The 26,049-nt window shown below is 45.1% G+C and overlaps 1 protein-coding gene across 8 annotated transcripts in view; it reads left to right on the plus strand.

Moving 5' to 3' along the window:
* The window catches only part of LOC145346831 (receptor-type tyrosine-protein phosphatase mu), an 834,856-nt gene that overhangs the window by 712,551 nt on the left and 96,256 nt on the right, over positions 1–26,049 (plus strand). For all 8 annotated transcript variants that reach the window (XM_080194637.1, XM_080194638.1, XM_080194639.1 and 5 more), the window contains 2 exons: positions 13,802–13,889; positions 18,333–18,409. In XM_080194637.1, the coding sequence (XP_080050763.1) occupies positions 13,802–13,889; positions 18,333–18,409 (165 nt within the window). The remainder of the gene's footprint in view (positions 1–13,801; positions 13,890–18,332; positions 18,410–26,049) is intronic.

Below are 26,049 nucleotides of genomic sequence, written 5' to 3' on the forward strand. Positions count from 1 at the left end.
CAGCATTGTGGGTTAACCCACAGCACATGGACTGCCGCGATTCAAGAAGGCAGCTCACCACCACCTTCTCAAGGGCAACTAGGGATGGCAATAAGTGCTGGCCAGCCAGCCACGCTCATATCGCACAAATGAATAAAAAAGATAGTTGGGGACAATGCTTAAAGAATTAAAGTCCAATTTAAACCCTTCCTATCCCTCAGGTACAGCGAGTACATAAGAACATAAGAAATAGGAGCAGGAGTAGGCCATCCAGCCCTTCGAGCCTGCCCCGCCATTCAATAAGATCATGGCTGATCTGACGCTGCTCAGTTCCACTTTCCCGCTTTCTCCCCATAACCCTTAATCCCCTCTCTTATCAAAAACCCATCAACCCGCGTCTTAAAAATATTTAGCGAGGCAGCCTCCACCACTTCAACGGGCAGAGAATTCCAGAGATTCACCACCCTTTGAGTGAAGAAGTTCCTCCTCAACTCCGTTCTAAACCGCCCCCCTTTTATCTTGAGGCTGTGCCCCCTAGTCCTACTGTCTTTTTTGAGCGGGAAGAGTCTCTCCACCTCTATCCTATCCATCCCATTCATCATCTTATAAGTCTCAATGAGTACCAGAAATTCAGACTGTATTTGGGTACTCAACGCACCATTCCCATCTGCTGCCGTTTGAACTTTTTAGCAATTTGGGGACAGATGTTTTCCGAAACAAAAAATATATTGCTGGAAATATTTCTGTCGGACAAAGCGGATGTTTTTTTAAGTGTAGCTTTGCAGGCAAACATGACAGCCAATTTGTAAACAACACGGTTGAATAGATTATACCGTAATGAATGACCGGTTAATACTGGGTGAGGTACAAATGTTGACGAGGATGTTGATAGTAAGGGGAGGCGTAGCAAAATAAATGAGTCACATTAGTTAACATTTCAAATTGAATGACAGATCTTTTCACTCTGAAATGCTACAAGACAGATGCAGGAGAAAAGATAAATTCTCACCATTTGATGTTATCGAAATAACTGGCTTCCTGGCCACGTGTGGGAGACAGGCTGGGATTTTCTGGTGGCACGTCCACTCCGACACCAGAAATTCCCACCCTAGATCGACAGACTTTTAAAAGGTCCATCAAATTGTCCATCCGCTGCCCACGGCCATTCTAATGGCGGGTAGGACCCAGAAATTGACCAAATCGATCCCCACAAATTGCTGCATTGTGATGATTGGTATGGAGTTTATTCTGAGGGTAGTGCATTTTTTAAATTCATTCGTGGGTCATTGGCATCAGTGGCTGGCCAGCTTTTATTGCCCATCCCTCGTTGCCCTTGAGAAGGCGATGGTGAGCTGCCTCCTTGAATCATTGCAGTCCCGTGCTGTGGGTTGACCCACAATGCCGTTAGGGAGGGAGGGTTCCAGGATTTTGACTCAGTGACTGCGAAGGAACAGCAATATATTCCCAAGCCAGGAGTAACTTGGAGAAGAACTTGTAGGTGGTGGTGTTCCCATGTATCTGCTGCCCTTGTTCTCTTCGATGGAAGTGGTCGTGGGTTTGGAAGGTTCTGTCTAAGGTTCTTTGGTGAATTGCTGCAGTGCATCTTGTAAATTGTACTCTGGATAAAAGTAAATTACTGCAGATGCTGGAATCTGAAACCAAAAGAGAAAATGCTGGAAAATCTCAGCAGGTCTGGCAGCATCTGTATGGAGAGAAAAGAGCTGACATTTTGAGTCCAGATGACTCTTTGTCAAAGCTTTGCTGCTACTGAGCGTTGTGGTGGAGGGAATAGATATTTGCGGATGTGGTGCCGATCAAGTGGGTTGCTTTGTCGTGGATGGTATAAAGCTTCTTGAGTGTTGTTGGAACTGTACCCATCCAGGCAAGTGGAGAGTATTCCATCACACCCCTGACTTGTGCCTTGTAGATGGTGGGCAGGCTTTGGGGAGTCAGGAGGTGAGTTACTTGCCACAGTATTCCCAGCCTCTGACTTGCTGTTTATGTGACAAGTCCAGTTGTGTTTCTGCTCAATGGTATGACTGCAGTAATATTATGGCAACAAAAATGTAGACTGTTGGGTTGGAGTTATTAGGTTTCAGCTGCTTTGCTGTGCGTTGTAAAGATGTGTATGCTTTTTCTATTGCAAAGACAAGAGTAAAAAGCTCCGTGTAAGTCAAAGGCAATTGTAAAATTGTGCAGTTGAACTGTTGACCCGGGATCCTTTGTGATTGCATCGAGGCAACTAAAGCTTTGTCTTTACATTGAACAAAAATGAATAGGTCTTAGTTGACGTTGTCTGTACTGTGAACCTTCCTTTGTAAGTCTTCATTCTGAATGCGCTCCCTGTTATCTTTCAGTTTGTAATTGAGAAATTCAACAACATTTATTACCTTTGTCTAATGATCAGCCAACTAGAAAAATTAACCTATTCAGAGAATCCTGAATCATACAGTAGAGAAGAAGACTATTCAATTGATCATTCCTATGTTGCTTCTTTGAAAGAGTTATCCAATTACTGCAATGTCCTGTCCCCCCCCACCGACCCCCGGAATGTGTTTAATCGCTGGCACTTTGATGTGCAGGCCAACCTTAATTAATGTCAATCTTTGCCTATGATATTCATGGGCAGCAGGGTGACACAATAGTTAGCATTGCTGTCTCGCAGTGCCAGGGACCCAGGTTCAATTCCCAGTTTGAGTCACTGTTTGTGCACAGACATTTAGAGACGCAAGGCTGAATAGGGATAGTCAGTATGGCTTTGCAAGTGGAAAATCATGTCTGACAAATTTCATTGAGTTTTTTGAAGGGGTAACCAAGAATGTAGTTGAGGGCAGTGCAGTTGATGTTGTCTATGTGGATTTTAGTAAGGCCTTTGACAAGGTACCACATGGTAGGTTGTTGCATAAGGTTAAATCTCATAGGATCCAGGGTGAGGTATCTAAATGGATACAAAATTGGCTTCTTGACAGAAGCCAGAGGGTGGTTGTAGAGGGTTGTTTTTCAAACTGAAGGCCTGTGATCAGCGGTGTGCCTCAGGGATCGGTGCTGGGCCCCCTGTTATTTGTCATTTATATTAATGATTCGGGTGAGAATATAGAAGGTATGGTTAGTAAGTTTGCAAATGACACCAAAATTGTTGGCATAGTGGACAGTGAAGAAAGTTACCTCTGATTGCAACGGGAATTGAATAGACTGGGTCTGTACTCGTTGGAGTTTAGAAGGCTGAGGGGGGATCTTATAGAGACATATAAGATAATGAAGGGGATAGATAGGGTAGAGGTAGAGAGATTCTTCCCGCTCAGAAAGGATAGCAGGACTAGAGGGCACAGCCTCAAAATAAAGGGCGGGGGGGGGCAGTTTAGATCAGAGTTGAGGAGGAACTTCTTCACTCAAAGGGTGGTGAACCTCTGGAATTCTCTGCCCATTGAAGTGGTGGAGGCTACTTCGCTGAATATATTTAAGTCACGGTAGATAGATTTCTGATAGACAAGGGAATTAAGGGTTATGGGGAGAAAGCGGAAAAGTGGAACTGATCCACTTCAGATCAGCCATGATCTTGTTGAATGGCGGGGCAGGCTCGAAGGGCTAGATAGAACATAGAACATAGAACATAGAACATTACAGCGCAGAACAGGCCCTTCGGCCCACGATGTTGCGCCGACCAGTTACAAAAACAATGACCCACTAGCCTATACCAATCCCTTTTCGTCCATAAACCTATCCAGAGATCTCTTAAACGCCCCCAAACTAGACGCATTTACAGCTGCAGCAGGCAGGGCATTCCAATCCCTCACCACCCGCTGGGTAAAGAACCTACCCCTGACATCCGTCCTGTAGCTACCCCCCCTTAATTTAAAGCCATGCCCCCTCGTGCTAGCTTTCTCCATCCGAGGAAAAAGGCTATCACTATCCACCCTATCTAAACCTCTAATCATCTTATATGTTTCAATAAGATCCCCTCTTAGCCGCCTTCTTTCCAACGAAAACAACCCTAAATCCCTCAGTCTCTCCTCATAGGACCTCCCCACCATACCAGGCAACATCCTAGTAAACCTCCTCTGCACCCTCTCCAACGCCTCCACATCCTTCTTGTAATGCGGGGACCAGAACTGCACACAGTACTCCAAGTGCGGCCGCACTAGAGTAGTGTACAGTTGCAACATTACACTGCGACTCCTAAATTCAATCCCCCTACCAATAAACGCCAAGACACCGTACGCCTTCTTAACAACCTTATCTACTTGATTCCCAACTTTCAGGGATCTATGTACACACACACCTAGATCCCTCTGTTCATCCACACTATTCAAAGTCCTCCCGTTAGCCCTATACTCGACACATCTGTTGCTCCTACCAAAGTGAATTACCTCACACTTCTCCGCATTAAATTCCATCCGCCACCTCTCGGCCCAGCTCTGCAACCTATCTAAGTCTCCCTGCAGACTATGACACCCTTCCTCACAATCTACCACACCTCCAACTTTGGTGTCATCAGCAAATTTACTAATCCACCCAACTATACCCTCATCCAGATCATTAATAAAAATTACAAACAACAGTGGCCCCAAAACAGATCCCTGAGGCACACCACTCGTAACTGTACTCCATGATGAATATTTACCATCCACCACCACCCTCTGTCTCCTATCTGATAGCCAATTCCTGATCCAACTTCCTAGATTACCCACAATCCCATACATCTGCATTTTCTGCAGAAGCCTACCATGGTGAACCTTATCGAACGCCTTACTAAAATCCATGTATACCACGTCATGGCCTACTCCTGCTCCTATTTCTTATGTTCTTATATCCTTATGATCAATTTGGCCAGTGGGCTGATGAATGGCAAATAGAGTTTAATTTAGACAAATGCGAGGTGATGCATTTTGGTAGGTTGAACCAGGGTAAGACTTATTCAGTTAATGGTAGGGTGTTGGGGAGAGTTACAGAACAAAGAGATCTAGGGATACATGCACATAGCCCCTTGAAAGTGGAGTCACAGGTGGACAGAGTGGTGAAGAAGGCTTTCGGCATGCTTGGTTTCATCAGTCAGGTGGGTACTAAAGGTTATCTGAAGGAGAGTAGTGAGTTCCCTTGGTGCTGAGGAGAATGTTAATCTGTCAACCGAAACCAGCAAAAACAGATAAACACTTTGTTCATCCCATTGCAGGATAGCTGCCCTCATAAGCAACCAACCAAGTTCAAAATAACCCAGTGAATGTATTGGGCTGTGCCAGAGGAACAAGTGAAGCCTTATACAGTATTCTTTCTTCCTGTATCATTGAATCTACATTCAGAATCATTCACTGTGCCCCTTTGTTCGCTCGATCCATCTTATTTATTTCTGAAGATAATTAAATATTGTAGTTGAATCAAAAGACTGAGAGATCGGCTAAGACTATATCCTGCAGCAATCCAGCTGAATCTCGCACTATTGAGTAATAAGCTGAGATCTGAACTGATTTGTATCTAATAAACATTCCAATGAAGCATGTTTTACCACTCTTGAGTCTCTCACAGGCTGTAATTAACTCTGAAATTTTGCAGTTTTAATCTTGTAAACATTAGACTTCACCGAAGGAAGGAAAACAGAAACAGTCGTTGCTTCAGCAACTTCATTTTTTTATCTTGTAAGCCTCACTGACTAAATCATAGCCTAAAGCATGGTAATTAACTGTCATGGGGTGAGGGTGAGGCAACTAAGAAAATTTAATTATTACTGAACTCCGCACACCTCATGTCAGGGTCTAGAATACACCTGAACTCATGGAATAAGTAGTTTGCAGCTTTATCGCTATGTTAGGGATTTGGAAATATCTTGATGCATAGAATCCCTAAAATGCAGAAGGAGGCCAGTTGACCCATGGAATCTGCACTGACTCTCAGTTAGAACATCCCACCCACCATACCTGTAACCCTACACATCTATTATAGTCAATCCACTTAACCTGCACATCTTTGAATTGTGGGAAGAAACTCTGCAACCTCTCTGATCGTAGATCCCTCTTTGAACTTAGGATCTACCCTGAATCGCAAAGGCCTTGAGTTCAATCTTTCATGTGGAACTTTGTCTAAAGTATCCTTACAGTGCAAATAATTTGCATAATTGTGCTGGTTAGATGGATTGGCTATACTAAATTCTCCCTCAGTGTGCCCGGACATGTGCCAGATTGTGGTGACTAAGGGATTTTCACAGTAACTTCATTGCCGTGTTAATGTAAGCCGACTTGTGATACTAATAAACAAGCTTAAAGTTTAGATTTCCACCATCTGCATTCTAGAATGGTTACAGCACAGAAAGAGGTCAATCCATCTGTCATGCCCAACTACAGAATGAAATCAAACGGATTTAGAGTTTATTTATTAGTGTCACAAAAAGGCTCACATTAACACTGCGATGAAGTTATTGTGTAAATCCCCCAGTTGCCACATTCCCGGCACCTGTTCGGGTGACTGAGGGAGAATTTAGCATGACTAATACACTTAACCAGCACGTCTTTCGGACTGTGGGAGGAAACTGGAGCACCCGGAGGAAACCCACACGGACCGGGGGAACACGCAGACTCTGCACAGACAGTGACCCAAGACAGGAATCAAACCCGGGTTCCTGGTGCTGTGAGGCAGCATTTCTTATCAGTGTGCCACCATGCCGCCACAAGGTGGTGAAGGAGGCACCATCTGTCCATCTGTCATGCCCAACCACAGAATGAAATCAAAATGATAAGGATAATATTAAATTGGTGGATGTCAATGTCGACATTTTCCCAGTTGAGCTCATGAAGTAAACATCAGGAACTTTCCAGATCAAATAATAATATAGCCACATGTAGGAGAAAGGTCTAATTGAATCCAAGTCTCAGAAGAATGCTTTGCTATACTGGGTCGGTGTGAAGTAAGAAGTCTTACAACACCAGGTTAAAGTCCATCAGGTTTATTTGATAGTAAACGCCACTAGCTTTTGGAACGCTGTTCCTTCATCAGATGAGTGGAGAGTTCTGATCACAAACAGGGCATATAAAGGCAAACACAGTTTACAGAATACTGATAAGAGTGTGAGTCTTTACAGCTAATCTGCTATTCAAACTATTCTGCTATTCACGCAATCTGCTAATCTGTTATTTGAATAGCAGATTAGCTGTAAAGACTCGCATTCTAATCAATATTCTGTAAACTGTGTCTGCCTTTGTATGCCCTGTTTGTGATCAGAATTCTCCACTCACCTGACGAGGGAACAGCGTTCCGAAAGTTAGAGGCGTTTACTATCAAATAAAGCTGTTGGACTTTAACCTGGTGTTGTGAGACTTCTTACTGTGTTTACCCCAGTCCAACGCCGGCACCTCCATATCAGTGTGAAGTGCCAGCTGTAGCCATTCTGGCCTTCTGTATGTGGGAATTGTGCTCCGATTATGTTGTTGAATTTTGTGAGATGGAAGGGAGTGAGAAGGCGGAAAGTTGAAGGGATAGTTTTACAACTTTCCACTACCGTTAAATAACCTCTTTCAAAGCAGAGAGTCTTTGCCACTCCCAAAGCCAGACAGTTCTGCCTGAGGCTGATGGGCCTTTGCATGGTCTGCCCCTCGCTATCCGCTTTGATTCCCGTGGTGGGCAGGATGGGAAAATTCCTCCCAAAGTTTAAGGGGGGAGGTGATGGTCTCGTGGTTTATGACAAGAACATTAATCCAGAAACTCAGCTAATGTTCTGGGAATCTGGTATCATTTCCTGCATCGTTCATTAATCGTAGAATCTACAATGCAGAAGGAGGACATTTGGCCCATTAGCCTGCACCGACAACAATCCCACTTCAGTCCTGTCCTATCCCCATAACCCCACTTATTTACCCACCTAATCCCTCTGATATTAAGGAGCAATTTAGTATGGCCAATCAATCTAACCCACACATGTTTGGACTGTGGGAGGAAACTGGAGCACCTGGTGGAAACCCACGCAGACACGGGGAGAATGTGCAACCTCACACAGTGACCCGAGGCCGGAATTGAACCTGGGTCCCTGGAGCTGTGAGGCAGCAATGCTAACCACTGTGCAAGGTGCCACATTTAGGGAAGGAATGTTCTTCAGGGAAGGAAATTTGCCGTCCTTACCTGGTCTGGCCTGAATGTGACTCCAGAGCCACAGCAATGCCATTGACTCTGAGCTGCTCTCCAAGGGCAGCTAAGGATGGGCAATAAATGCTGGCCAGCCAGTGATGCCCATGTCCCACGAATGACTTAAATAAAAGAGGAATGGCAGGTCGGAAAGCTACAGACCATGGTGTTGATGTAGAGAGTCAATCTGTGGAGAAATAGGGTGAGTGGGGGGGGGGGATTTATATAAAATCTCCAAGATAAAGTGAACCCAGGGCTATTATTTAGAAGTAAATCCAGCTGCTTGGAGCAGACAAGGGGTATTAAATGAGTGCATGCTTCCACTTGATAGAATGACTATTGCAATGTGATTGGAGCTGAAAAGCTCTGGTTTTATGAGTCCCTTAGTGCCAAAAGTCACTGTCAAGTTTCTGCTCCATTCGTGAAACTCACTGGATGAGGGATCAGGGAAGCAGATTCCAATCTCATCGTTAATGATGCAAAAAAAGGGTGATGCGCAGTTCGGAAAGAGTTAATAACATCTTAGGAAAGAAATGTTTTGTACTTTTGCAGTAATTTAGGATGGCAAAATATGCTCCCCCGGTTCACTTTAAGGAGACCCTAAATTATTTGTGAAAAGTCTAAGAAAATCTCCAACTTGGACTTTGACAGTTCAATACGGAGGGACAGAAGATAAAAGCAGAATCTGATATAATCTGTCCTGATTTGTTTAGTATTAAATCAATGTAATTAGAATTAATTACCAGAATTTGCTACACAGGCTCTTCTGGGGCTGAAATGAATATTCACTTTGTGCAACACACGGTCTTAAGCCTGGGTGTAGCCTGAGGGCTTTCTGTTCATCGTGTAGTTTGTTGAAAGGCTATCATATGGAGCCATCACAACACCTTTGGTTCAGCCAAAGGCAAGTTCCAATTCTGTAGCTCCATCTATAGACCAAAGCAATAAGGCATGGATACATTTCATTTTCAATTTTACTTTAAAACAGGCTTTTCTGCATTGCAGATTAACTCAGGGATATATCAATCACGAACAGGAGGAACTTATAAATAGTCAGGGTACTTTTAAATGTCATTGTGTTCTATCCAAAAACAATAATGAGTTTGTTTATTAGTGTCATGAGTAGGCTTGCATTAACACTGCAGTGAAGTTACTGTGAAAATCCCCTAGTTGCCACACTCCAACGGGTACACTGAGGGAGAATTTAGCATGGCCAATGCACCCTAACCAGCACATCTTCCGGACTGTGGGAGGAAACTGAAGCACCCAGAGGAAACACACACAGACACGGGGAGAAAGTACAGACTCCACACAGACAGTGACCCAAGCCAGGAATAGGACCCTGACACTGCGAAGCAACAGTGCTAACCACTGTGCCACCATGCAGCCCTAATAAGAAGCAGGTGATTGCACTAGAGAGGGTGCAGAGGAGATTCAGCACCATGTCACCTGGGCTGGAGCATTTGAGTTCTGAAGAGAGTCTGGTTAGGCTTTCCTTGGAGCAGAGAAGGCTGAAGGGGTCCCATTTGAGGTATACAAAATTGGAACACAGATTGGGAAGATAGAAAGAAACATTTCCCTTCAGCAGATGGATCAATAACCAAGGGACATAAATTTTAAGATAAAGGGACAGGAGATTCAGAGCCAACTTAAGGAAAATCTTCTTCACTCAGAGGGTGGTGGGAATCTGGAACTCGCTGCCTGAAAGGATGGTTGAGGCAGGAAACCTCACAACACAGACCAGGCTACAGAAAAACTGCTGGAAAATAGAATTAGGATAGGGAGGTGCTTGATGGCTAGTGCAGATCAAATGGGCCAAAGGGCCTGTTTCTATGCTGTAAAACTCTGATTCTATGTATTGCACTTGTGCTTTTCTTGATATTTTAAACTGGTTCAAGATGTAATTCACATGGATTAGGGAGAAACTCAGCTAATGTTCTGGGGATCTGGATTCCAATCTCACCAGGCAGCTGGTAAAGCTTGAATTCAATAATAAATATCTGCAATCAAGAATCTTCCAATGAACATGAAACCACTGTCGGTTGTCGGAAAAACCCATGATTCATTAATGTCCTTTAGGGCAGGAAATCTGCTGTCCTTATCTGTCTGGCCTACATGTGATTCTAGACCCACAGCAATGTGGTTGACTCTCAACTGCCCTCAGGCAACTAGGAATGGACAACAAATGCTTGCCAGCCAGTGAGCCCATGTCCCACAAATTAATTAAAAAAGGCCCCGTGTAGGGATTAGGCTGTGTGCAAGGATCAGGCCCCACGCAAGGATCAGGCCCCACGCAAGGATCAGGCCCCACGCAAGGATCAGGCCCCACGCAAGGATCAGGCCCTGTGCAGGGATCAGTCCATACCCCCAGTTTTGGGATCTTGCTGCTTTTGCCAGCCAAGAGATGCTGTTCAGCTGAAGCTCATTTTCCTCTGCAGGCAGGTACTCTGTGGATGAGTTTCTAAAAGGGTTTTTTCAAATCAAAAAATTCAATCAAATTTGTGAGACGTGATCTTCCACTCACAAAGCCACGCTGACTGTCCCTAATCAGTCCTTGCATCTCTAAATGCCTGTAGATCCTGTCTTAGTTTTCTTCCTTTGCCTCCTTTCTTGTAAATTTTAACTCCAGGTGTCCTGAAATACCTTTTCCAAGGCACCGTTATTCATGTCTGAGCTTTGGCAGCAGGTTATCACTATGATGCTTGGCTTCATCATTGACAGAGCTTCATCATTGAGCCTGATCCTCATCTAATCCTCACATGGGTATCTGCACCGGTGGCTATTTGATAGCAATCAGGGCCAGAAAATCAGTCTGACTTAACCTAGTCCAAGTACACCGAGACTAACTACAATTGCTAAGAGGGTGACCCAAGCCAGGAATCGAACCCAGGTCCCTGGCGCTGTGAGGCAGCACTGCTAACCACTGTGCCACTTCTGCTCCTATGTCTTGTGGCCTTATGGACTAATTTGAAACTGACTCCAAATATCTAAAATGTTTACTGCTTAACTGCAGTTTTCCAATTTTTAAAATATCCCCCCCGCCCCCCTCAACCTAATCAACTGCGCTGTGTGGTGATCAGTCCTGCCTTCATATCAGGGCGACACAATGGTTAGCACTGCAGCCTCACAGCACCAGGGATCCGGGTTCAATTCTGACCGTGGGTCATTGTCTGTGTGGAGTTTGCACATTCTCCCCGTGTCTGCGTGGGTTTCCTCTGGGTGCTCTGGTTTCCTCCCACAGTCCAAAGATATGAGGGTCAGTTTGATTGGCCATGCTAAGTTGCCCCTTAGCATCAGGGGGATTAGCAGGGTAAATGTATGGGTCAAGGGGATAGATCCTGTGTGGAATGGCCTCCTTCTGCACTGTAGGATTCCATTGAAGAGGTTGCACATCAAGCAAGAGGGAAACAAACTGACAACAAATGATGCTGAAAGAGCATGTTTCACGCACAAATACCACACATTCCAAAGGAGAAATAAAACCATTTCATGCTTGAACAGTCTGTCAGCTTATGAAAGGCTCCCTCAGGAACCAACACATTTCTATAAAACTCAGTCACAAATATTTGACTCCGATGATGCATTATATGTTGTAAATTGAAGACATTGTTTGCATTGGTTTAGGTGACTATAGAACAAGCCCCTCAGCAACTGTGTTCAAACCACAGTTTGGTGAACTTTCTTGATGCAACATTTAATTCACTGAGCTCAGACTGCCAGTGACATGTCCAGCAATCCAATTGCCTTTCGAATACCTCGATCTAACCTGTCTCCTAGGGAGGGGAGGGTGACATCTTTAGGCTTTGGAATATTCCCAAGGTTTAATCCTTTTTGGCACATCAGCTTGGACGTTAGGATGGCTGCAACTGGACTGAAGAACCACGTTAAATATAAAAGAAGCAGGAGTTTAAAATGGGCATGAGCCATGTTAAATCCTCTGAGAATTTTAACATGTTTCACCGAGATCATGAAACTACAAAGGGTCATGAACGAAGCCCAGCGCATCAATCAATCTGGTGGCACGGTGGCATGGCGGTTAGCACTGCTGCTAGCACGGTTCGATTCCTGGCTTGGGTCACTGCCTGTGCAGGGTTTGCACATTCTCCCCATGTCTGCGTGGGTTTCCTCCGGGTGCTCGATTTCCTCTCATATTCCGAAAGACATGCTGGTTAGGTGCATTGACCCGAACAGGCGCCCAAGTGTGGCGACTAGGGGAATTTCACAGTAATTTCATTTCAGTGTTAATGTAAGCCTACTTGTGACTAATAAATAAATAAACTAAACAAACCAGCCTCACATCCATTGACTCTGTCTACACTTCTTGAGTGGAGGGAGGTGGCAAATGGAGTTTACTGCAGAGAAGTGCGAAGTGATTCACTTCGGAAGGAGTAACAGGAATACAAAGTACTGGGCTAATGATAAGTTACTTGGTAGTGTGGATGAGCAGAGAGAGCTCAGTGTCTATGTGCATAGATCCCTGAAAGTTGGCACCCAAGTTGATAAGGTTGTTAAGAAGGCGTACGGTGTGTCAGCTTTTATTGGCAGAGGGATTGAGTTTAGGAGCCATGAGGTCATGTTGTACAAAACTCTGGTCTGCCGCACTTGGAGTATTGTGTACAGTTCTGTTCGCCACGTTATAGGGAGGATGTGGAAGCATTCGAAAGGATGCAGAGGAGATTTACCAGGATGTTGCCTGGTATGGTGGGAAGGTCTTATGAGGAAAGGCTGAGGAACTTGAGGCTGTTTTCGTTAGAAGAAGGTTAAAAGGTGACTTAATAGAGGCATATAAGATGATCAGAGGATTGGATAGGGTAGACAGTGTGAACCTTTTTCCTCAGATGGAGATGGCTAGCACGAGAGGACATAGCTTTAAATTGAGGGGTGATAGATATAGGACAGATATCAGAGGTAGGTTCTTTACTCAGAGAGTAGTAAGGGTGTGGAATGCCCTGCCTGCAGCAGTAGTGGATTCACCAACATTAAGGGCATTTAAATGGTTGTTGGATAAACATATGGGTGATATTGGAATAGTGTAGGTTAGATGGGCTTTAGATTGGTTTCACAGGTTGGCGCAACATCAAGGGCCTATAGTGCGCTGTAATGTTCTATGTTCTATGAAACCGGAGCACCCAGAGGAAACCCATGCAGACACAGGGAGAATGTGCAAAATACACACAGACAGTGACCCAAGCTGGGAATAGAACCCAGATCCTTGGCGCTGTGAGGCAACAATGCTTACCACTGTGCCCCCATGCCGCCCCACTTGATAGAGGTATTCAAGATCTTGAGAGGCATGGACAGGGTAAGTAGTGAGGAACTGCTGCCACTCAAGGGAGCATCAAGAACTAGAGGCCACATTGAAAATAATGGGCAAAAGGAGGAGAAATGATGTGAGGAAAAATGTTTTCACCCGGAGAATGGTTGGGAGTGAACTTCCCAAGATGGTGGTGGAGGCAGAATCGAGCGAGGTATTCAGAAGGGAATTGGATTGCTATCTGAATAGAAAGAATGTGTAAGGTTACAGGGAAAAGTTCATGGAGTGAGACCAGGTGAAATGTTCTTTCAGAGGGCCAGTACAGACTCAATGGGCCAAATGGCCTCTTTCTGCACTGCAAAGATTCTGTGCCATCTGTCTTCTTCGCTCACATGCCCGACTTATAATCAGCTGTCCTTTGTGAACATTGTTAATTGTTACATACGTTACATTTATTTGTTCCAGAGCTTTTATGAAGGACAATCTGCCCCATGGGATTCTGCCAAGAAAGATGAAAACAGAATGAAGAACAGATATGGGAATATCATTGCTTGTGAGTACTGCTCCTCTTGGAAAATGATGCCAACTCTAGTTCAACGTTGCATTATTTTATGAAAACATTATTTTATGAAATGAATGCATGGCTGTATCTTTGCTGAGTGATGTGAATTCACATCGCTGCTCACTTAATGCTTCCATGATCACTCTTCTCTTTTGCTTCACCATTTTCTGTTGCGGGGGGGGTCTGTTTTTTTAAATTCATTTGTGGGACGTGGGTGTCGCTGGCTGGCCAGCATTTATTGCCCATCCCTAGTTGCCCTTGGGGGGCAGTTGAGAGCCAATCACATTGCTGTGGGCCTGGAGTCACATGCAGGCCAGACCAGATAAGGACAGCAGATTTCCTTCCCTCAAGGATGTTAGTGAGCCAGATAGTTTTTTTCTGACAATCATTCATGGTCATCAGTAGATTCTTAATTCCAGATTTCTTTCTATTGAATTCAAATTCTATCATCTAGAATGGCGGGATTTGAACCCACGTCCCCACAGCATTAGCTGAGTTTCTGGATTAATAGTCTATCAATAGTATCACTAGGTCATCGCTTCCTCGTATATTTTGTTTGATGTTTTGCTTCTTTTGCCCCTGCAGTCACTGCCATCCAGCTTAGCTGGGACTGACCACCGCTTCACCATCTTTGTGGGGGTGGGGCTGTGCAGGGCAGGTGGGAGGTTTCAGTTATTATGAAGCAGGGTTGTCCGAGCTTCAATTGTAACAAATGAGAAAAAGATGCTATTGAAGAAACTCAGTCGTTGCTTCCATAAAGCCTTTCTCCTGTGGGGCACTGCCTGACTTTGACTGACAACCAAACGCTGTCCATCCACATCCCTCACCCATCCGACAGCGTTTTGACAAATTCCAAAGAATGACCCACCTGCAGTGGATTGTGGGTCTTGACCAATTGGTTCACCGCACGGATGGCACTGAATGAAACATGCCCTCATCACTTCAGTTCCCAGTCTAGCTAGCTCAGTGACAAGGTTGTATGTGATTGTTATCAGTTAAGTCCACTCTTTTCTCACTCCCACCACATTCTTATTGATCCTTTTGCTGCCTACATATAAGATACAAATGTAAATTTGCATTTGCCACATTCATACAGCAAGCAAAAATGATACTGTCAAGAGAGAACTTGACAAGCCCAAAGATGTGCAAGTTTAGCATGGATTGGCCATGCTAAATTGCCCCTTAGTGCCCCAAGATGAGTAGTTTAGGTGGATTAGCCGTGGTAAATATGTGGGGCTTGGGGTGGGGAAGAGGGATTGGGTAAGACACTCTGCCTAAGAGTCAGTGCAGACTCAATGGGCTGAATGGCCTCATCAGCGCTGTAGGGATTCTATGGCTGGTAATGAATATGGGGGTAACTCAACAGATGAGATAGATGCAATGGGGCCCATCCTTGACAAATATTTTTTGAAAACCCGGTCTGCAAAGTGAAAAAGAGGAGGTGAGGGTAACAGAATGCAGCGAAGGAGGTCAGTTTGTAGAAGGAAGGTTCAAGGCCAGATTTTCACGTTGGAGGCAGGAAAACCAGGTCAGTAAATCCCCCAACCTGGCAGATCTCTCCCCATGGGAATGAACCCTGCCCACAGGGTTGTTGCTATGGGGAGGGTGGAGCAAAGGCATGACTGCCATCTCAGGAGGCAGTTTGGAGGTGGTCCCAGTGGTACACAATGCCAAGGCGGGCTGGTTAGAAGTTTTGTTTCTTTTCTCTGTGGCTTCAACCCTTTTATTTAAGTCTGTTAGGCCCCCTAGTTCTCAGCAACCACCCACCACCCCTCCCAACCCCCCATTACCCTCATACTCCTATGCCACGTCATACCCTAAGTCACCTTCATTTCCTTCATACTCTCCACCTCATACACCCCCACACCCTCATATCCTGTCAAAACTCTCATGTCACTCCATACTCAAATGCTACCTCCATGCCCACTTATAACCCCCACACATCTCCATAGCTGTCTGCTCAGTATCCATCATGGGCAGGCTACCAGAGCCATGTGCAGATAAAAAAGTAAATGTCAAATAACCTAATAGATCTTTCACGCATATACAGTTAAAACCGAAAAAAATTCTCATTTATGAAACCCATTCAAAGATTTTAAATTCCTTCAAGTGGTCCAATCTCTCTGTAAAAGAAAAACAAACTTTTATCACGTAACAACCCTTTAATAGCCTCTTAAAACTATCAATTAATATGTGAACCCAGCCCCCACTGAAACAAATGGATTTGGAGCTTTTGAAACTCAGCCAAGTGGTCATCAAAGGTTCACCTGTAATAACAGCTCTTAGGGACAGGTCAGCAATGAAAACTATTGAAACTGTAGAACAGGTAACAATAGTATTTTCTAGATTACACCAGATGGCCTGTCAATCAATACACTTCAGCCACATATGTTTGTGTTTTCAGTCTAACAGATACAGCTTGATTTTTTTCACGTTTAATGGGCTGCAGATTTAACTAACTTCAAATTATGACACTTAATACACCTTATCCACTGTTCAAGAGAATTTCCTTCTCCTCCATCAATTTGTGATTTTCATGCTGAGAGTTAAGGCATTTGGAAGGGTGAAAATGGTATCTGTTTGAACTCAACACTAATTTTGAATGGTACTGCTGAATTTGGGTTACCCGCCTGTGAGATTCACGTCATTTCCCCTTCACCCCACTGGCAAAATTAGGATTTACTGAAAATGGATGTGGATCTTGGCATCCCACCATTTTTAAAGGGCTTAAAATTAGCCAGACTCTGCTAAAACCCAGCCCGTGTTGTGTGCAAGGAGAGGAAGTTCTATCCTAGACTGCAGGACAATGTGCATGGATGGTATTCTAAGTAGACGAGACAACTCACTGAAGTGGTGAAATGTCGCATGTTCATTAATTTGTATCATTACGTCTGGACAAGCTTTATTAATTTAACCAATTAAATATTACAACCGCACTGCATGCTCATCTTATGATGTGATAAAGCATCTGAACGGCTCACTTCAGGTATCTTACCTATCAGTATTGAAATTCACTATCAGGGAGATTGTAGAAATACATGTCCGAAAGGTACAAGTATCCAGCCTTGGAACATCCCAGCATGTGGCAGCGTGAGTCAACGCAAAGAGAAGTAATCAAAACAGAAAATGTCGCTGGGTCAAAATCCTGGAACTCCCCCCCAACAGCACTGTGGCTGTACCCACACCACATGGGCTGCAGTGATTCAAGCAGGCAGTTCGCGGGCAATTAGCGATGTGTAAACAAAGCTCACCTAGCCATAGTTAGAGAAAGGTTGCTTCCGAGCACTTCCTTAATAGACAGGTGGTACACGTTTAAAGGTATAATGACAGGCAGGCAAAATGTGTTTCAAACAGCAGCAAACTTTGACTAATAACAAGTAAATTAAAGTTAAATGAAGAGGAAAATGCCTCTTGAATTTGTTTAGATTGTTATTTTATTGCCAAACCGCTGCTGTAAAATTCCACCTAAGTGAATGACGTGGAGTGTGCCAAGGCCATTCCAGTCAGAAATCTGATTCCAATCAGGCAAAGAGCCCCTGACAAGCTGCTCCATGGGCTGAATATGTACCTGCACATTGCTTTGTGATTATGTCGTTCCAGAGTGACTTTCAGGCCAACATGAGTTTGTTGCCTTCTTCCTTTCTGTGCTTCTTATGTCCTGCATTGATGAGAAATTGCATTCACTTTCTGTGAAGCTAAAATATAAATTTTACGAAGCAGTTACACAATTGATGGCACATTTACTTTGATCATTTGTGAAACCATTGCATACTCAAGTGTAAAAATACAAGCATTTTATGAGTGTGCTTTCTCATGCACAGTTAATGAAGTTATTGGGTGGCAGGCATGGTGGCGCAGTGGTCAGCACTGCTGCCTGACAACACCAGGGACCCAGGTTCAGTTCCGGCCTCAGGTGAGACTCCTTCGTGGAGTTTGTGGAATTGTGTGGAACTCCTGTGTGGAGTTTGCACATTCTCCCCATGTCTGCATGGGGAGAACCTCCGGGTATCTCCATTTACTCCAACAGTCCAAAGATGTGCAAGTTAGGTTGATTGTCCATGCTAAATTGTCCCTTAGCAATTAGCAGAGTAAATGTGTAGAGCTACGGGGTAGGGATCTTTTGAGGGATTGCTGTCGCTGCAGACTTGGGCTGAGTGGCCTCCTTCTGCAATGTAGGGATTCTATGGTTCTATTGTGTATCCTGCAGAAAGAATCCATCACCAAACTACTGGCACTAGGAGGTCAGGGGTGAAGGGAGCTTGGTTTGGTTTGAAGATGCCATAAGGAGAGTCTCTTCATCCTAGTGAACATCTCCTTCTTTAAGTTTGAATCAAGAATGGACAATCCAGTTTGCTCGGACAATCCAGTTTGCTCTCCTGATTTAAGGTCCAAGATATTGGTTCACTGATCAGTGTTGACCGATTTCTCTTTCAGATGATCATTCTCGGGTCAGGCTGCAACCATTGGAGGGAGACTTAAATTCTGATTACATTAACGCAAACTACGTTGAGGTAAGTAACTAGATTTGTCAGTATAAACCTGTTTTTAATTCATTTGTGGTACATGGGCGTCGCTGGCTGGCCAGCATTTATTGACCATCCATAGTTGCCCCATAGTTGAGGGTCATTGCTGTGGCTCTGGAGTCACATGGAGGCCAGACCAGGTAAGGACGGCAGATTTCTTTTCCTGAAGGACATTAGTGAACCAGATGGGTTTTTCCAACAATCGCCAATGATTTCACGGCCATCAGTAGATTCTGAATGTCGGATAATAGGCAGGATTTTACTGCCTCGCTTGCCCTGAAACCGTAAAATCTTGCCCGAGGTTGACGGAGCTTTCCATGGTCCCCCTCTTGCCCACTCCAATTTCCATGGTGGGCAGACTGGTCAAATTCCAGCCCTTGTTTTTTAACTCAATTTAAATTCCATCATCTGGTGAGACAGGATTTGAACTCAGATCCCCAGAACATCAGCTGAGTTTCTGGATTAATAGCATAGCGACAGTACCACTCAGCCACCCAGATCCCCAGAACATCAGCTGAGATTCTGGATTAGTAGCCTAGCAATAGTACCACTTGGCTACCCGGATCCCCAGAACATCAGCTGGATTAATAGTGTACCACTCCGCCATCACCTCCCTAGCTGAGCGTGGCTTCTGTTGGGTTTTTCTTTAGTTGACCAAGGATTCAGTGTTCGTGAGCAGAGAAGCCTTTTCCATTTCTTGTACAAGCTGCCAACATCAAATACTTCCAGGTCAGGTAGAACACAGAGCAACTGAAGCTCCTTCTACTCTACTGTAACAAATTGGCAATTTCTGAACTGCATGCCCGCTATCCCAGGGTGGCATTAGCATTTCCCACACCAGTCATTCTGCAACTTCAGAAAGTAAGCTGTCAGTTTGACACTGATTGTGGGCAGTTTTGTTCCATCGGCTCGGCCCATTAGGAGCTGAATGTCACAAATTCATTTTCTTTTCTAACTGGCAGAGAGTGGATACTTTCATCTCTTTAGTCTGGGCAGTGGATTGAATATTAGACTGTAGGGGGTGCTTTTAGTGTTGTGCTTGAGCGCTTGTAGCAAAGAATACCTGTGATTGCTTTGTCTGAGCATTTAAATGGGCTTGCGAAGCTTTCAGTCCCACTACTTTTCATGGAAACGTGAGCACTTTCTGAAAGAGCACAGTTACTGAAATGCTGAAATGTTCACAAATATAGTCGCATTCTTCACCACTGTAGGAGCACAGGAGATAGGCTATTATTTTACATCGAATCATGCTGCAACTACCCAAGGAGTGCTTGGAGCTGATGCTGAGAGGAAAACATATGAAAAAAATGTCAATCACGAGCAACATGATGGGGCTTAACCAGACTTAGTCATTGCACGTACAAGTCTGTAGAAGCAACTATCTTTACAGGAGCAACTTTGATTGTTATGGCGCTTCTAAAGTGCTAAAATATCCTGAGGTGCTTCACAGGGAGGCGATGAAACAAAGTATGGCGTCGAGCCACGTAAGAAGACATTGGGTAAGATGACCAAAAGGCTGATCAATGACATAGGGCAGGATTTTACAACCTCGCTCGGGCGAAGCTCGTAAAGTCCAGCCCGAGGCCAGTGGAGAATTCCGTTCTGTGAGCCTCAGGGGCGGGTGTGCCAGTAAAAGTCCGGCCATAGGGCGGGATTTCCCAGCGGTGCTCATCCCAAAACCACAAAATCCCACCCGAGGTCAACGGACCTTTGCATGGTCCACCCTCCCCCCCACCCTACTTACCTGCTCCAATTCTCGAGGCGGGTAGAATGGGAGATCCCCCTCCATAAGGTGCAATCTTACCACCCATTCACTCCTGCTGCAGCCAAGTCGGAGAATTTGGGGCTCCACTGCCCGGGATGGGAAAATCCTGCCGGCATCAATGGCCGTAACATTCTGCCCCTCGGTTTTAAATAGCATCCTAAATGAGGAAAGGCAGACAGAGAGGCGGAGGAATTTCCGGAATGAGTGGGTCAATAGAATCCCACCTGGAGCAAAATGCCTTGTACTCGCACTAATGCCAAAATCAAAAAATATATGGGGTCCGGGATAACTTCACAACATACCCTGGAGTTTCTGATCTGATCCCTAGCTCCTTATGCAACATCACACCTTTGCCCATCAAAGGCACAAAGCCAATCAACAGGATCACGGGATGAGAAAACTCTCCTCATGGCGTCATCAACCCAAACTAACCCAAAGACCCAGAAGCTCCATTCACCCCTGACCTCCATTGTTCCCAGTGCCAGCAGTTTGGTGATGGATTCTTCCGCAGAGGGTGGTGAATGCCGGGAACCTGCTGTTGGAGGAGGGGGTGGAACAGATTCTACATCAACATTCAAGAGGCATCTGGATAGATAAAGTCAGCATGGCTTTGTGAATGGAAAATCATGTCTCACAAATTTGATAAGAGTTTTTTTAAAGGAGAACCAAGAAGGTAGACAAGGGCAGTGCAGTTGATGTTGTCTACATGGAATTTAGCAAGGCCTTTGACAAGGTAACGCATATGGTAGGTTATTGCATAAGATTAAATCTCACGGGATCCAGGATGAGGGAGCTAAATGGATACAAAATTGGCTCCTTGACAGAAGACAGAGGTGATTGTAGAGAGTTGTTTTTCAAACTGGAGACTTGTGACCAGCGGTATGCCTCAGGGATCAGTGCTGGGTCTACTGTTACTTGTCATTTATATTAATGATTTGAATGAGAATTTAGGAGACACAGTTAGTAAGTTTGCAGCTGACACCAAAATTGGTGGCATAGTGGACAGTGAAGAAGTTTATCTAGGGTTGCAACCGAAACTTGATCAATTGGCCAGTGGGCTGACGATTGGCAGATAGAGTTTAGTTTAGGTAAATGCAAGGTGATGCATTTTGGTAGATCGAACCAGGGCAGGACTTACTTAGTTAATAATAGGGTGTTGGGAAGAGTTATAGAACAAAGAGATTTAGGGGTACATGTTCATAGCTCCTTGAAAGTGGAGTCACAGGTGGACTGAGTGGTGAAGAAGGCATTCGGCATGCTTGGTTTCATCGGTCAGAACATTGAATACAGGACATCTTGTTGAAGTTGTACAAGACATTGGTGAGGCCACACTTGGACTACTGTGTACAGTTCCGGTCACCCTATTTTAGAAAGGATATTATTAAACTAGAAAGAGCGCAGAAAAGATATACTGGGATGCTAGCAGGACTTGATGGTTTGAGTTATAAGAAGAAGTCGGATAGACTGGGACTTTTTTCTCTCGAGTGTAGGAGGCTTAAGGGTGATCTTATAGAAGTCTATAAAATAATGAGGGCATAGATCAGCTAGACAGTCAGTATCTTTTCCTAAAGGTAGGGGAATCTAGAACTAGAGGGCATAGATTTAAGGTGAAAGGGGCGAGATACAAGTGTCCAGAGGGGCAATTTTTTTCCCACAGAGGGTAGGTAGTGAGTGTCTGGAACAAGCTGCCAGAGGTAGTTGGAGAGGTAGGTACAATTTTGTCTTTTAAAAAGCTTTTAGACAGTTACGTGGGTAAGATGGTATAGAGGGATATGGGCCAAATGCGGGCAATTGGGATTAGCTTTGTCGTTAAAATAAAAGAGCAGCTCGGTCAAGTTGAGCTGTGTCCATGCTACAAACCTCTATGACTGTATCAATAGGCACGGAATAGTGGGATATGGACCACATAAAGGCAAGAAAATATTAGATTAGAGAGGCATCCGTATTGGCACAGACTTGGTGGGCCGAAGGTTCTGTTCCTGTGCTGCACTGTTCTTAGTCTAACTCCCGCCAATTTTTGTAGTGTGATTTTCAGAATGAATCTCCTACACTCTGAGCACTGCAGAGTGCCCAAGTGATGTTCACTCTGGAAATCAGGGGGACGGGACCTATTCCCGCCCAAGAGATTGGCAGCATAGCGCTGAGTAGGCCGCTGTGCATGCGCCAGTGTGTCTGAGCGGAGATTGGCGCATGCCCAATGACCCCACACTGCCATCCTTCCAAAAGCTGACTCCCAAGGCAAGTCCCAATGTCTCCCCCCTTCCACCCCCGCTCACCCAGCTCCGATCTCCCCATCCCCCCGCCCCCAGTCCCTTTCTGTCCCAAAACACACCCCCTTGTGCCACCCCCCCAACCTTGCCCCAACCCGGCAGTCCCAACTGCCCCCCCCCAAATCCGGATGGCCAGCCAAATCACCCCTTCTGCCCATGATCCTTTTGCAGAGTGACAGTGGGAGTCGCAAAAACCCAGCTTGCAGGTGCAGCAGGTGGTCAGGAAGGCGAATGGGATGCTGGCCTTCATAGCGAGGGGGGATTGAATATAAAAGTAGGGAGGTCTTGCTGCGGCTGTATAGGGCATTGGTGAGGCCACAGCTGGAGTACTGTGTGCAGTTTTGGGCGCCGTACTTACGCAAGGATATTTTGGCCTTGGAGGGAGTGCAGAGGAGGTTTACTAGGCTGATACCGGAGTTGAGGGGGTTGAGCTATGAGGAGAGGCTGAATAAATTAGGCTTGTACTCGTTAGAGTTTAGAAGAATGAGGGGAGATCTCATTGAGATGTATAAGATGATGAATGGGATGGATAGGATAGAGGTGGAGAGACTCTTCCCGCTCAGAAAGGATAGTAGGACGAGGGGGGACAGCCTCAAGATAAAGGGGGTGCGGTTTAGAACGGAGTTGAGGAGGAACTTCTTCACTCAAAGGGTGGTGAATCTCTGGAATTCTCTGCCCGTTGAAGTGGTGGAGGCTGCCTCGCTAAATATTTTTAAGACGCGGGTTGATGGGTTTTTGATAAGAGAGGGGATTAAGGGTTATGGGGAGAGGGCGGGAATGTGGAACTGAGCCACGACAGATCAGCCATGATCTTATTGAATGGCGGGGCAGGCTCGAAGGGCTAGTTGGCCTACTCCTGCTCCTATTTCTTATGTTCTTATGTTCCACCGACTGATTGCCCCCACTCACCCAATAGGCCCCACCTCCTCTGGCTCCACCCCTTTGGGATATTGCATGTTTGCCCCTTGGGCAGTGCCGGGGGCATGGCTGGCAGTTCCAGGCTGGCACTGCCAGGGGGCACCCCCCTTACATTAACACTGCAATGAAGTTACTGTGAAAATCCCCTTGTCACCACACTCCAGTGCCTGTTCGGGTACACTTAGGGAGAACTTGGCATGACCAATGAACCTAACCAGCATGTCTTTCAGACTGTGGGAGGAAACTGGAGCACCCGGAGGAAATCCATGCAGACACAGGGAGAACGCACAAACTTCACACAGACTCCTTGGGGGGACAGGGGACGGGGGTGGAATGGGGGGGGGGGGGGGGGGGGGGGGGTGGGGGGGGTGTGGGGGGGGGGGGGGGCGCGCTCTGTTTCCTCTAGCAAGGTTGGGCCGCCTGTTCCCTCTCAGGGGGTAGCAGGACTAAACCCTGCGGTAATGAGCCATGCTTGGCGGTGGAGGGGGTGGGCGGGAGCAGGGGGGAGATGCTAGCAGGCCAGCTAATAATATTTAAATTCAGATTTAAATATTTAAATGAGCTTTGCGCCCATTTCCAATATGGAGCTGAGGACTCCAAAAGACTTGGAGCCCCAGGCATGCAGAGACCATGGCGCCCAGTGGAGAGTCCACAAAACGGCCTCCGCTGATGTCTCCCAGCCCATTGTGATGAGGGTTGAGCAGTGCAGTGGGCTGGGAGAACTTCTCCCAGTGGCTTTAGCACAATCAAGAGAGGAGGGCAGCGTTATTACTTTCTCGCCTTCTGTGGCTAAGCAGCTATCGTCTAAAAAGTAATTAGCTTGTTGGATAAATGTGGAACATGCTTACCTCCATGTAACAGTGCCCACTTCAGCGGAGTTGATTTTCAGTCCTCTGTAGTACAGGGTTGTTTATTTAAATAATTAATATTTCTCTTGGAAAGAATTCAAAGACGATAGTGTGTGAGGACTTCAAGCATCAACTCTTGTTATTCTGATGGCAGTTGCATCATTACCAAAAGTTATTGTGTGCAAGGCTGCAGTCAGCTGCCATGGAGTGGAATGTCATTACATTTTCAGGCTTTAAACAAAAGGAATATACAAGAACAATGAAACAATAAAGAATTAGGGGATTCAGGTTTGATTTCAAGGCTGAACGTTAGTTAGAAATTTTCAGTCAGTGCACCCTTACAAAAGTAATCTATTGTGAAAGTCTTAAATGAAAATACTCAGCAAGTTTGGCAGCGAGAACACCAGGGATAACTTTTTTATCAGAGCTCGAAGTTGCTAAGAGATGTAACAGTTCAGATCCAATATCGTGGATTCTTTCAGTAAATTCGGGCAGCATGGTGGCACAGTGGTTAGCACTGCTGCCTCGCAGTACCAGAGACCCGGGTTCAATTCCAGCCTCGGGTCACTGTCTGTGTGGAGTTTGCACGTTCTCCCCATGTCTGCGTGGGTTTCCTCCAGGTGCTCCGGTTTTCCTCCACAGTCTGAAAGATGTGCTGATTAGTTCATTAGCCATGCTAAATTCTCCCTCAGTGTTCCCGAACAGACAGCAGAGTGTGGAATTTTCACAATAACTTTATTGCAGTGTTAGTGCAAGACTACTTGCGACAATAAGTACACTTTATAACTTCAGAGCTAATCAGACCTGATGAACAATCATCCCAAAAGCACCAGCCTATCTTTCAGGTATTGATCAAACCCCCGCAAAATTCCAGAACTTCTTTTTTTAATGCTACATAATAAACTGTGTTAGTAACTGTATTTGAAGGGAGGTGCTTACACTGACAGTCACACTTCATATGGAATTTTAATACAGGATGTACACTTGGTAACAATCTAGCTCAAGAAGATTCTTATTTACTCTGAATACTCTGCTCCCTACCAACTGCCCCATTTATTTCTATTTGAGATGTTAGTCTTTATGAGTTTTTTTCAGTCAAGCTCATAGCTTAGGTGATGTAATTTTTGGGAGAAGGGAAATAAACTGTGTGCAGGTCAGGCGATTAGGGTTGTTTTCACTTTCAGTTTGGGCTGCAAGGTAGAGTTGAGTTTTAGAAGGGGCAGCAAGCTAAAAGAAGTGTTTTCCCTCTCTCCCTGTTGTTTTGAAAGTTCTGTTGGTTTTCCTGAAGGGTGAAAATCTGTTATCCTTGGGGGCTGAACCAGAGTCCTCAGGTGCTTTTGGGAAGCTGTCTTGTTTTCACCCTGTTCTGAGCCTCAAGAGCATTGGACTGCAGAATCCAACTAATGGGTTCGATCCCAGTTTCAAGTGAGCAGTAAACTTTGCTGTGTTAAACCTGCAAAAAGTGTTCATAGAAATCATAGAACCCTACAGTGCAGAAAGAGGTCCTTCAGCCCATTGAGTCTGCACCGACACAATCCCACCCAGCCCCTACCCCATATCCCTACAATATTTACCCGCTAATCCCTCTAACCTAGTGTCCCAGGACACTAAGGGCAATCTTTAGCATGGCCAATCAACCTAACCCATACATCTTGGTGTTTTTTGTTGTGTTTGTGTTTTGGATTTGATTTGATTTAATTTGATTTATTATTGTCAGATGCATTAGTATACAATGAAAAGCATTGCTTCTTGTGCGCTATTCAGGCAAATACATTCCTCTCGCAGAGAAGGAAACAAGAAAAGATAGAATTAGAAGGAATGCTGGGC

The sequence above is a fragment of the Carcharhinus amblyrhynchos genome, chromosome 8, assembly GCF_965287045.1.
Source record: "Carcharhinus amblyrhynchos chromosome 8, sCarAmb.v2.hapA, whole genome shotgun sequence".
In the NCBI taxonomy this organism is placed as follows: Eukaryota; Metazoa; Chordata; class Chondrichthyes; order Carcharhiniformes; family Carcharhinidae; genus Carcharhinus; species Carcharhinus amblyrhynchos.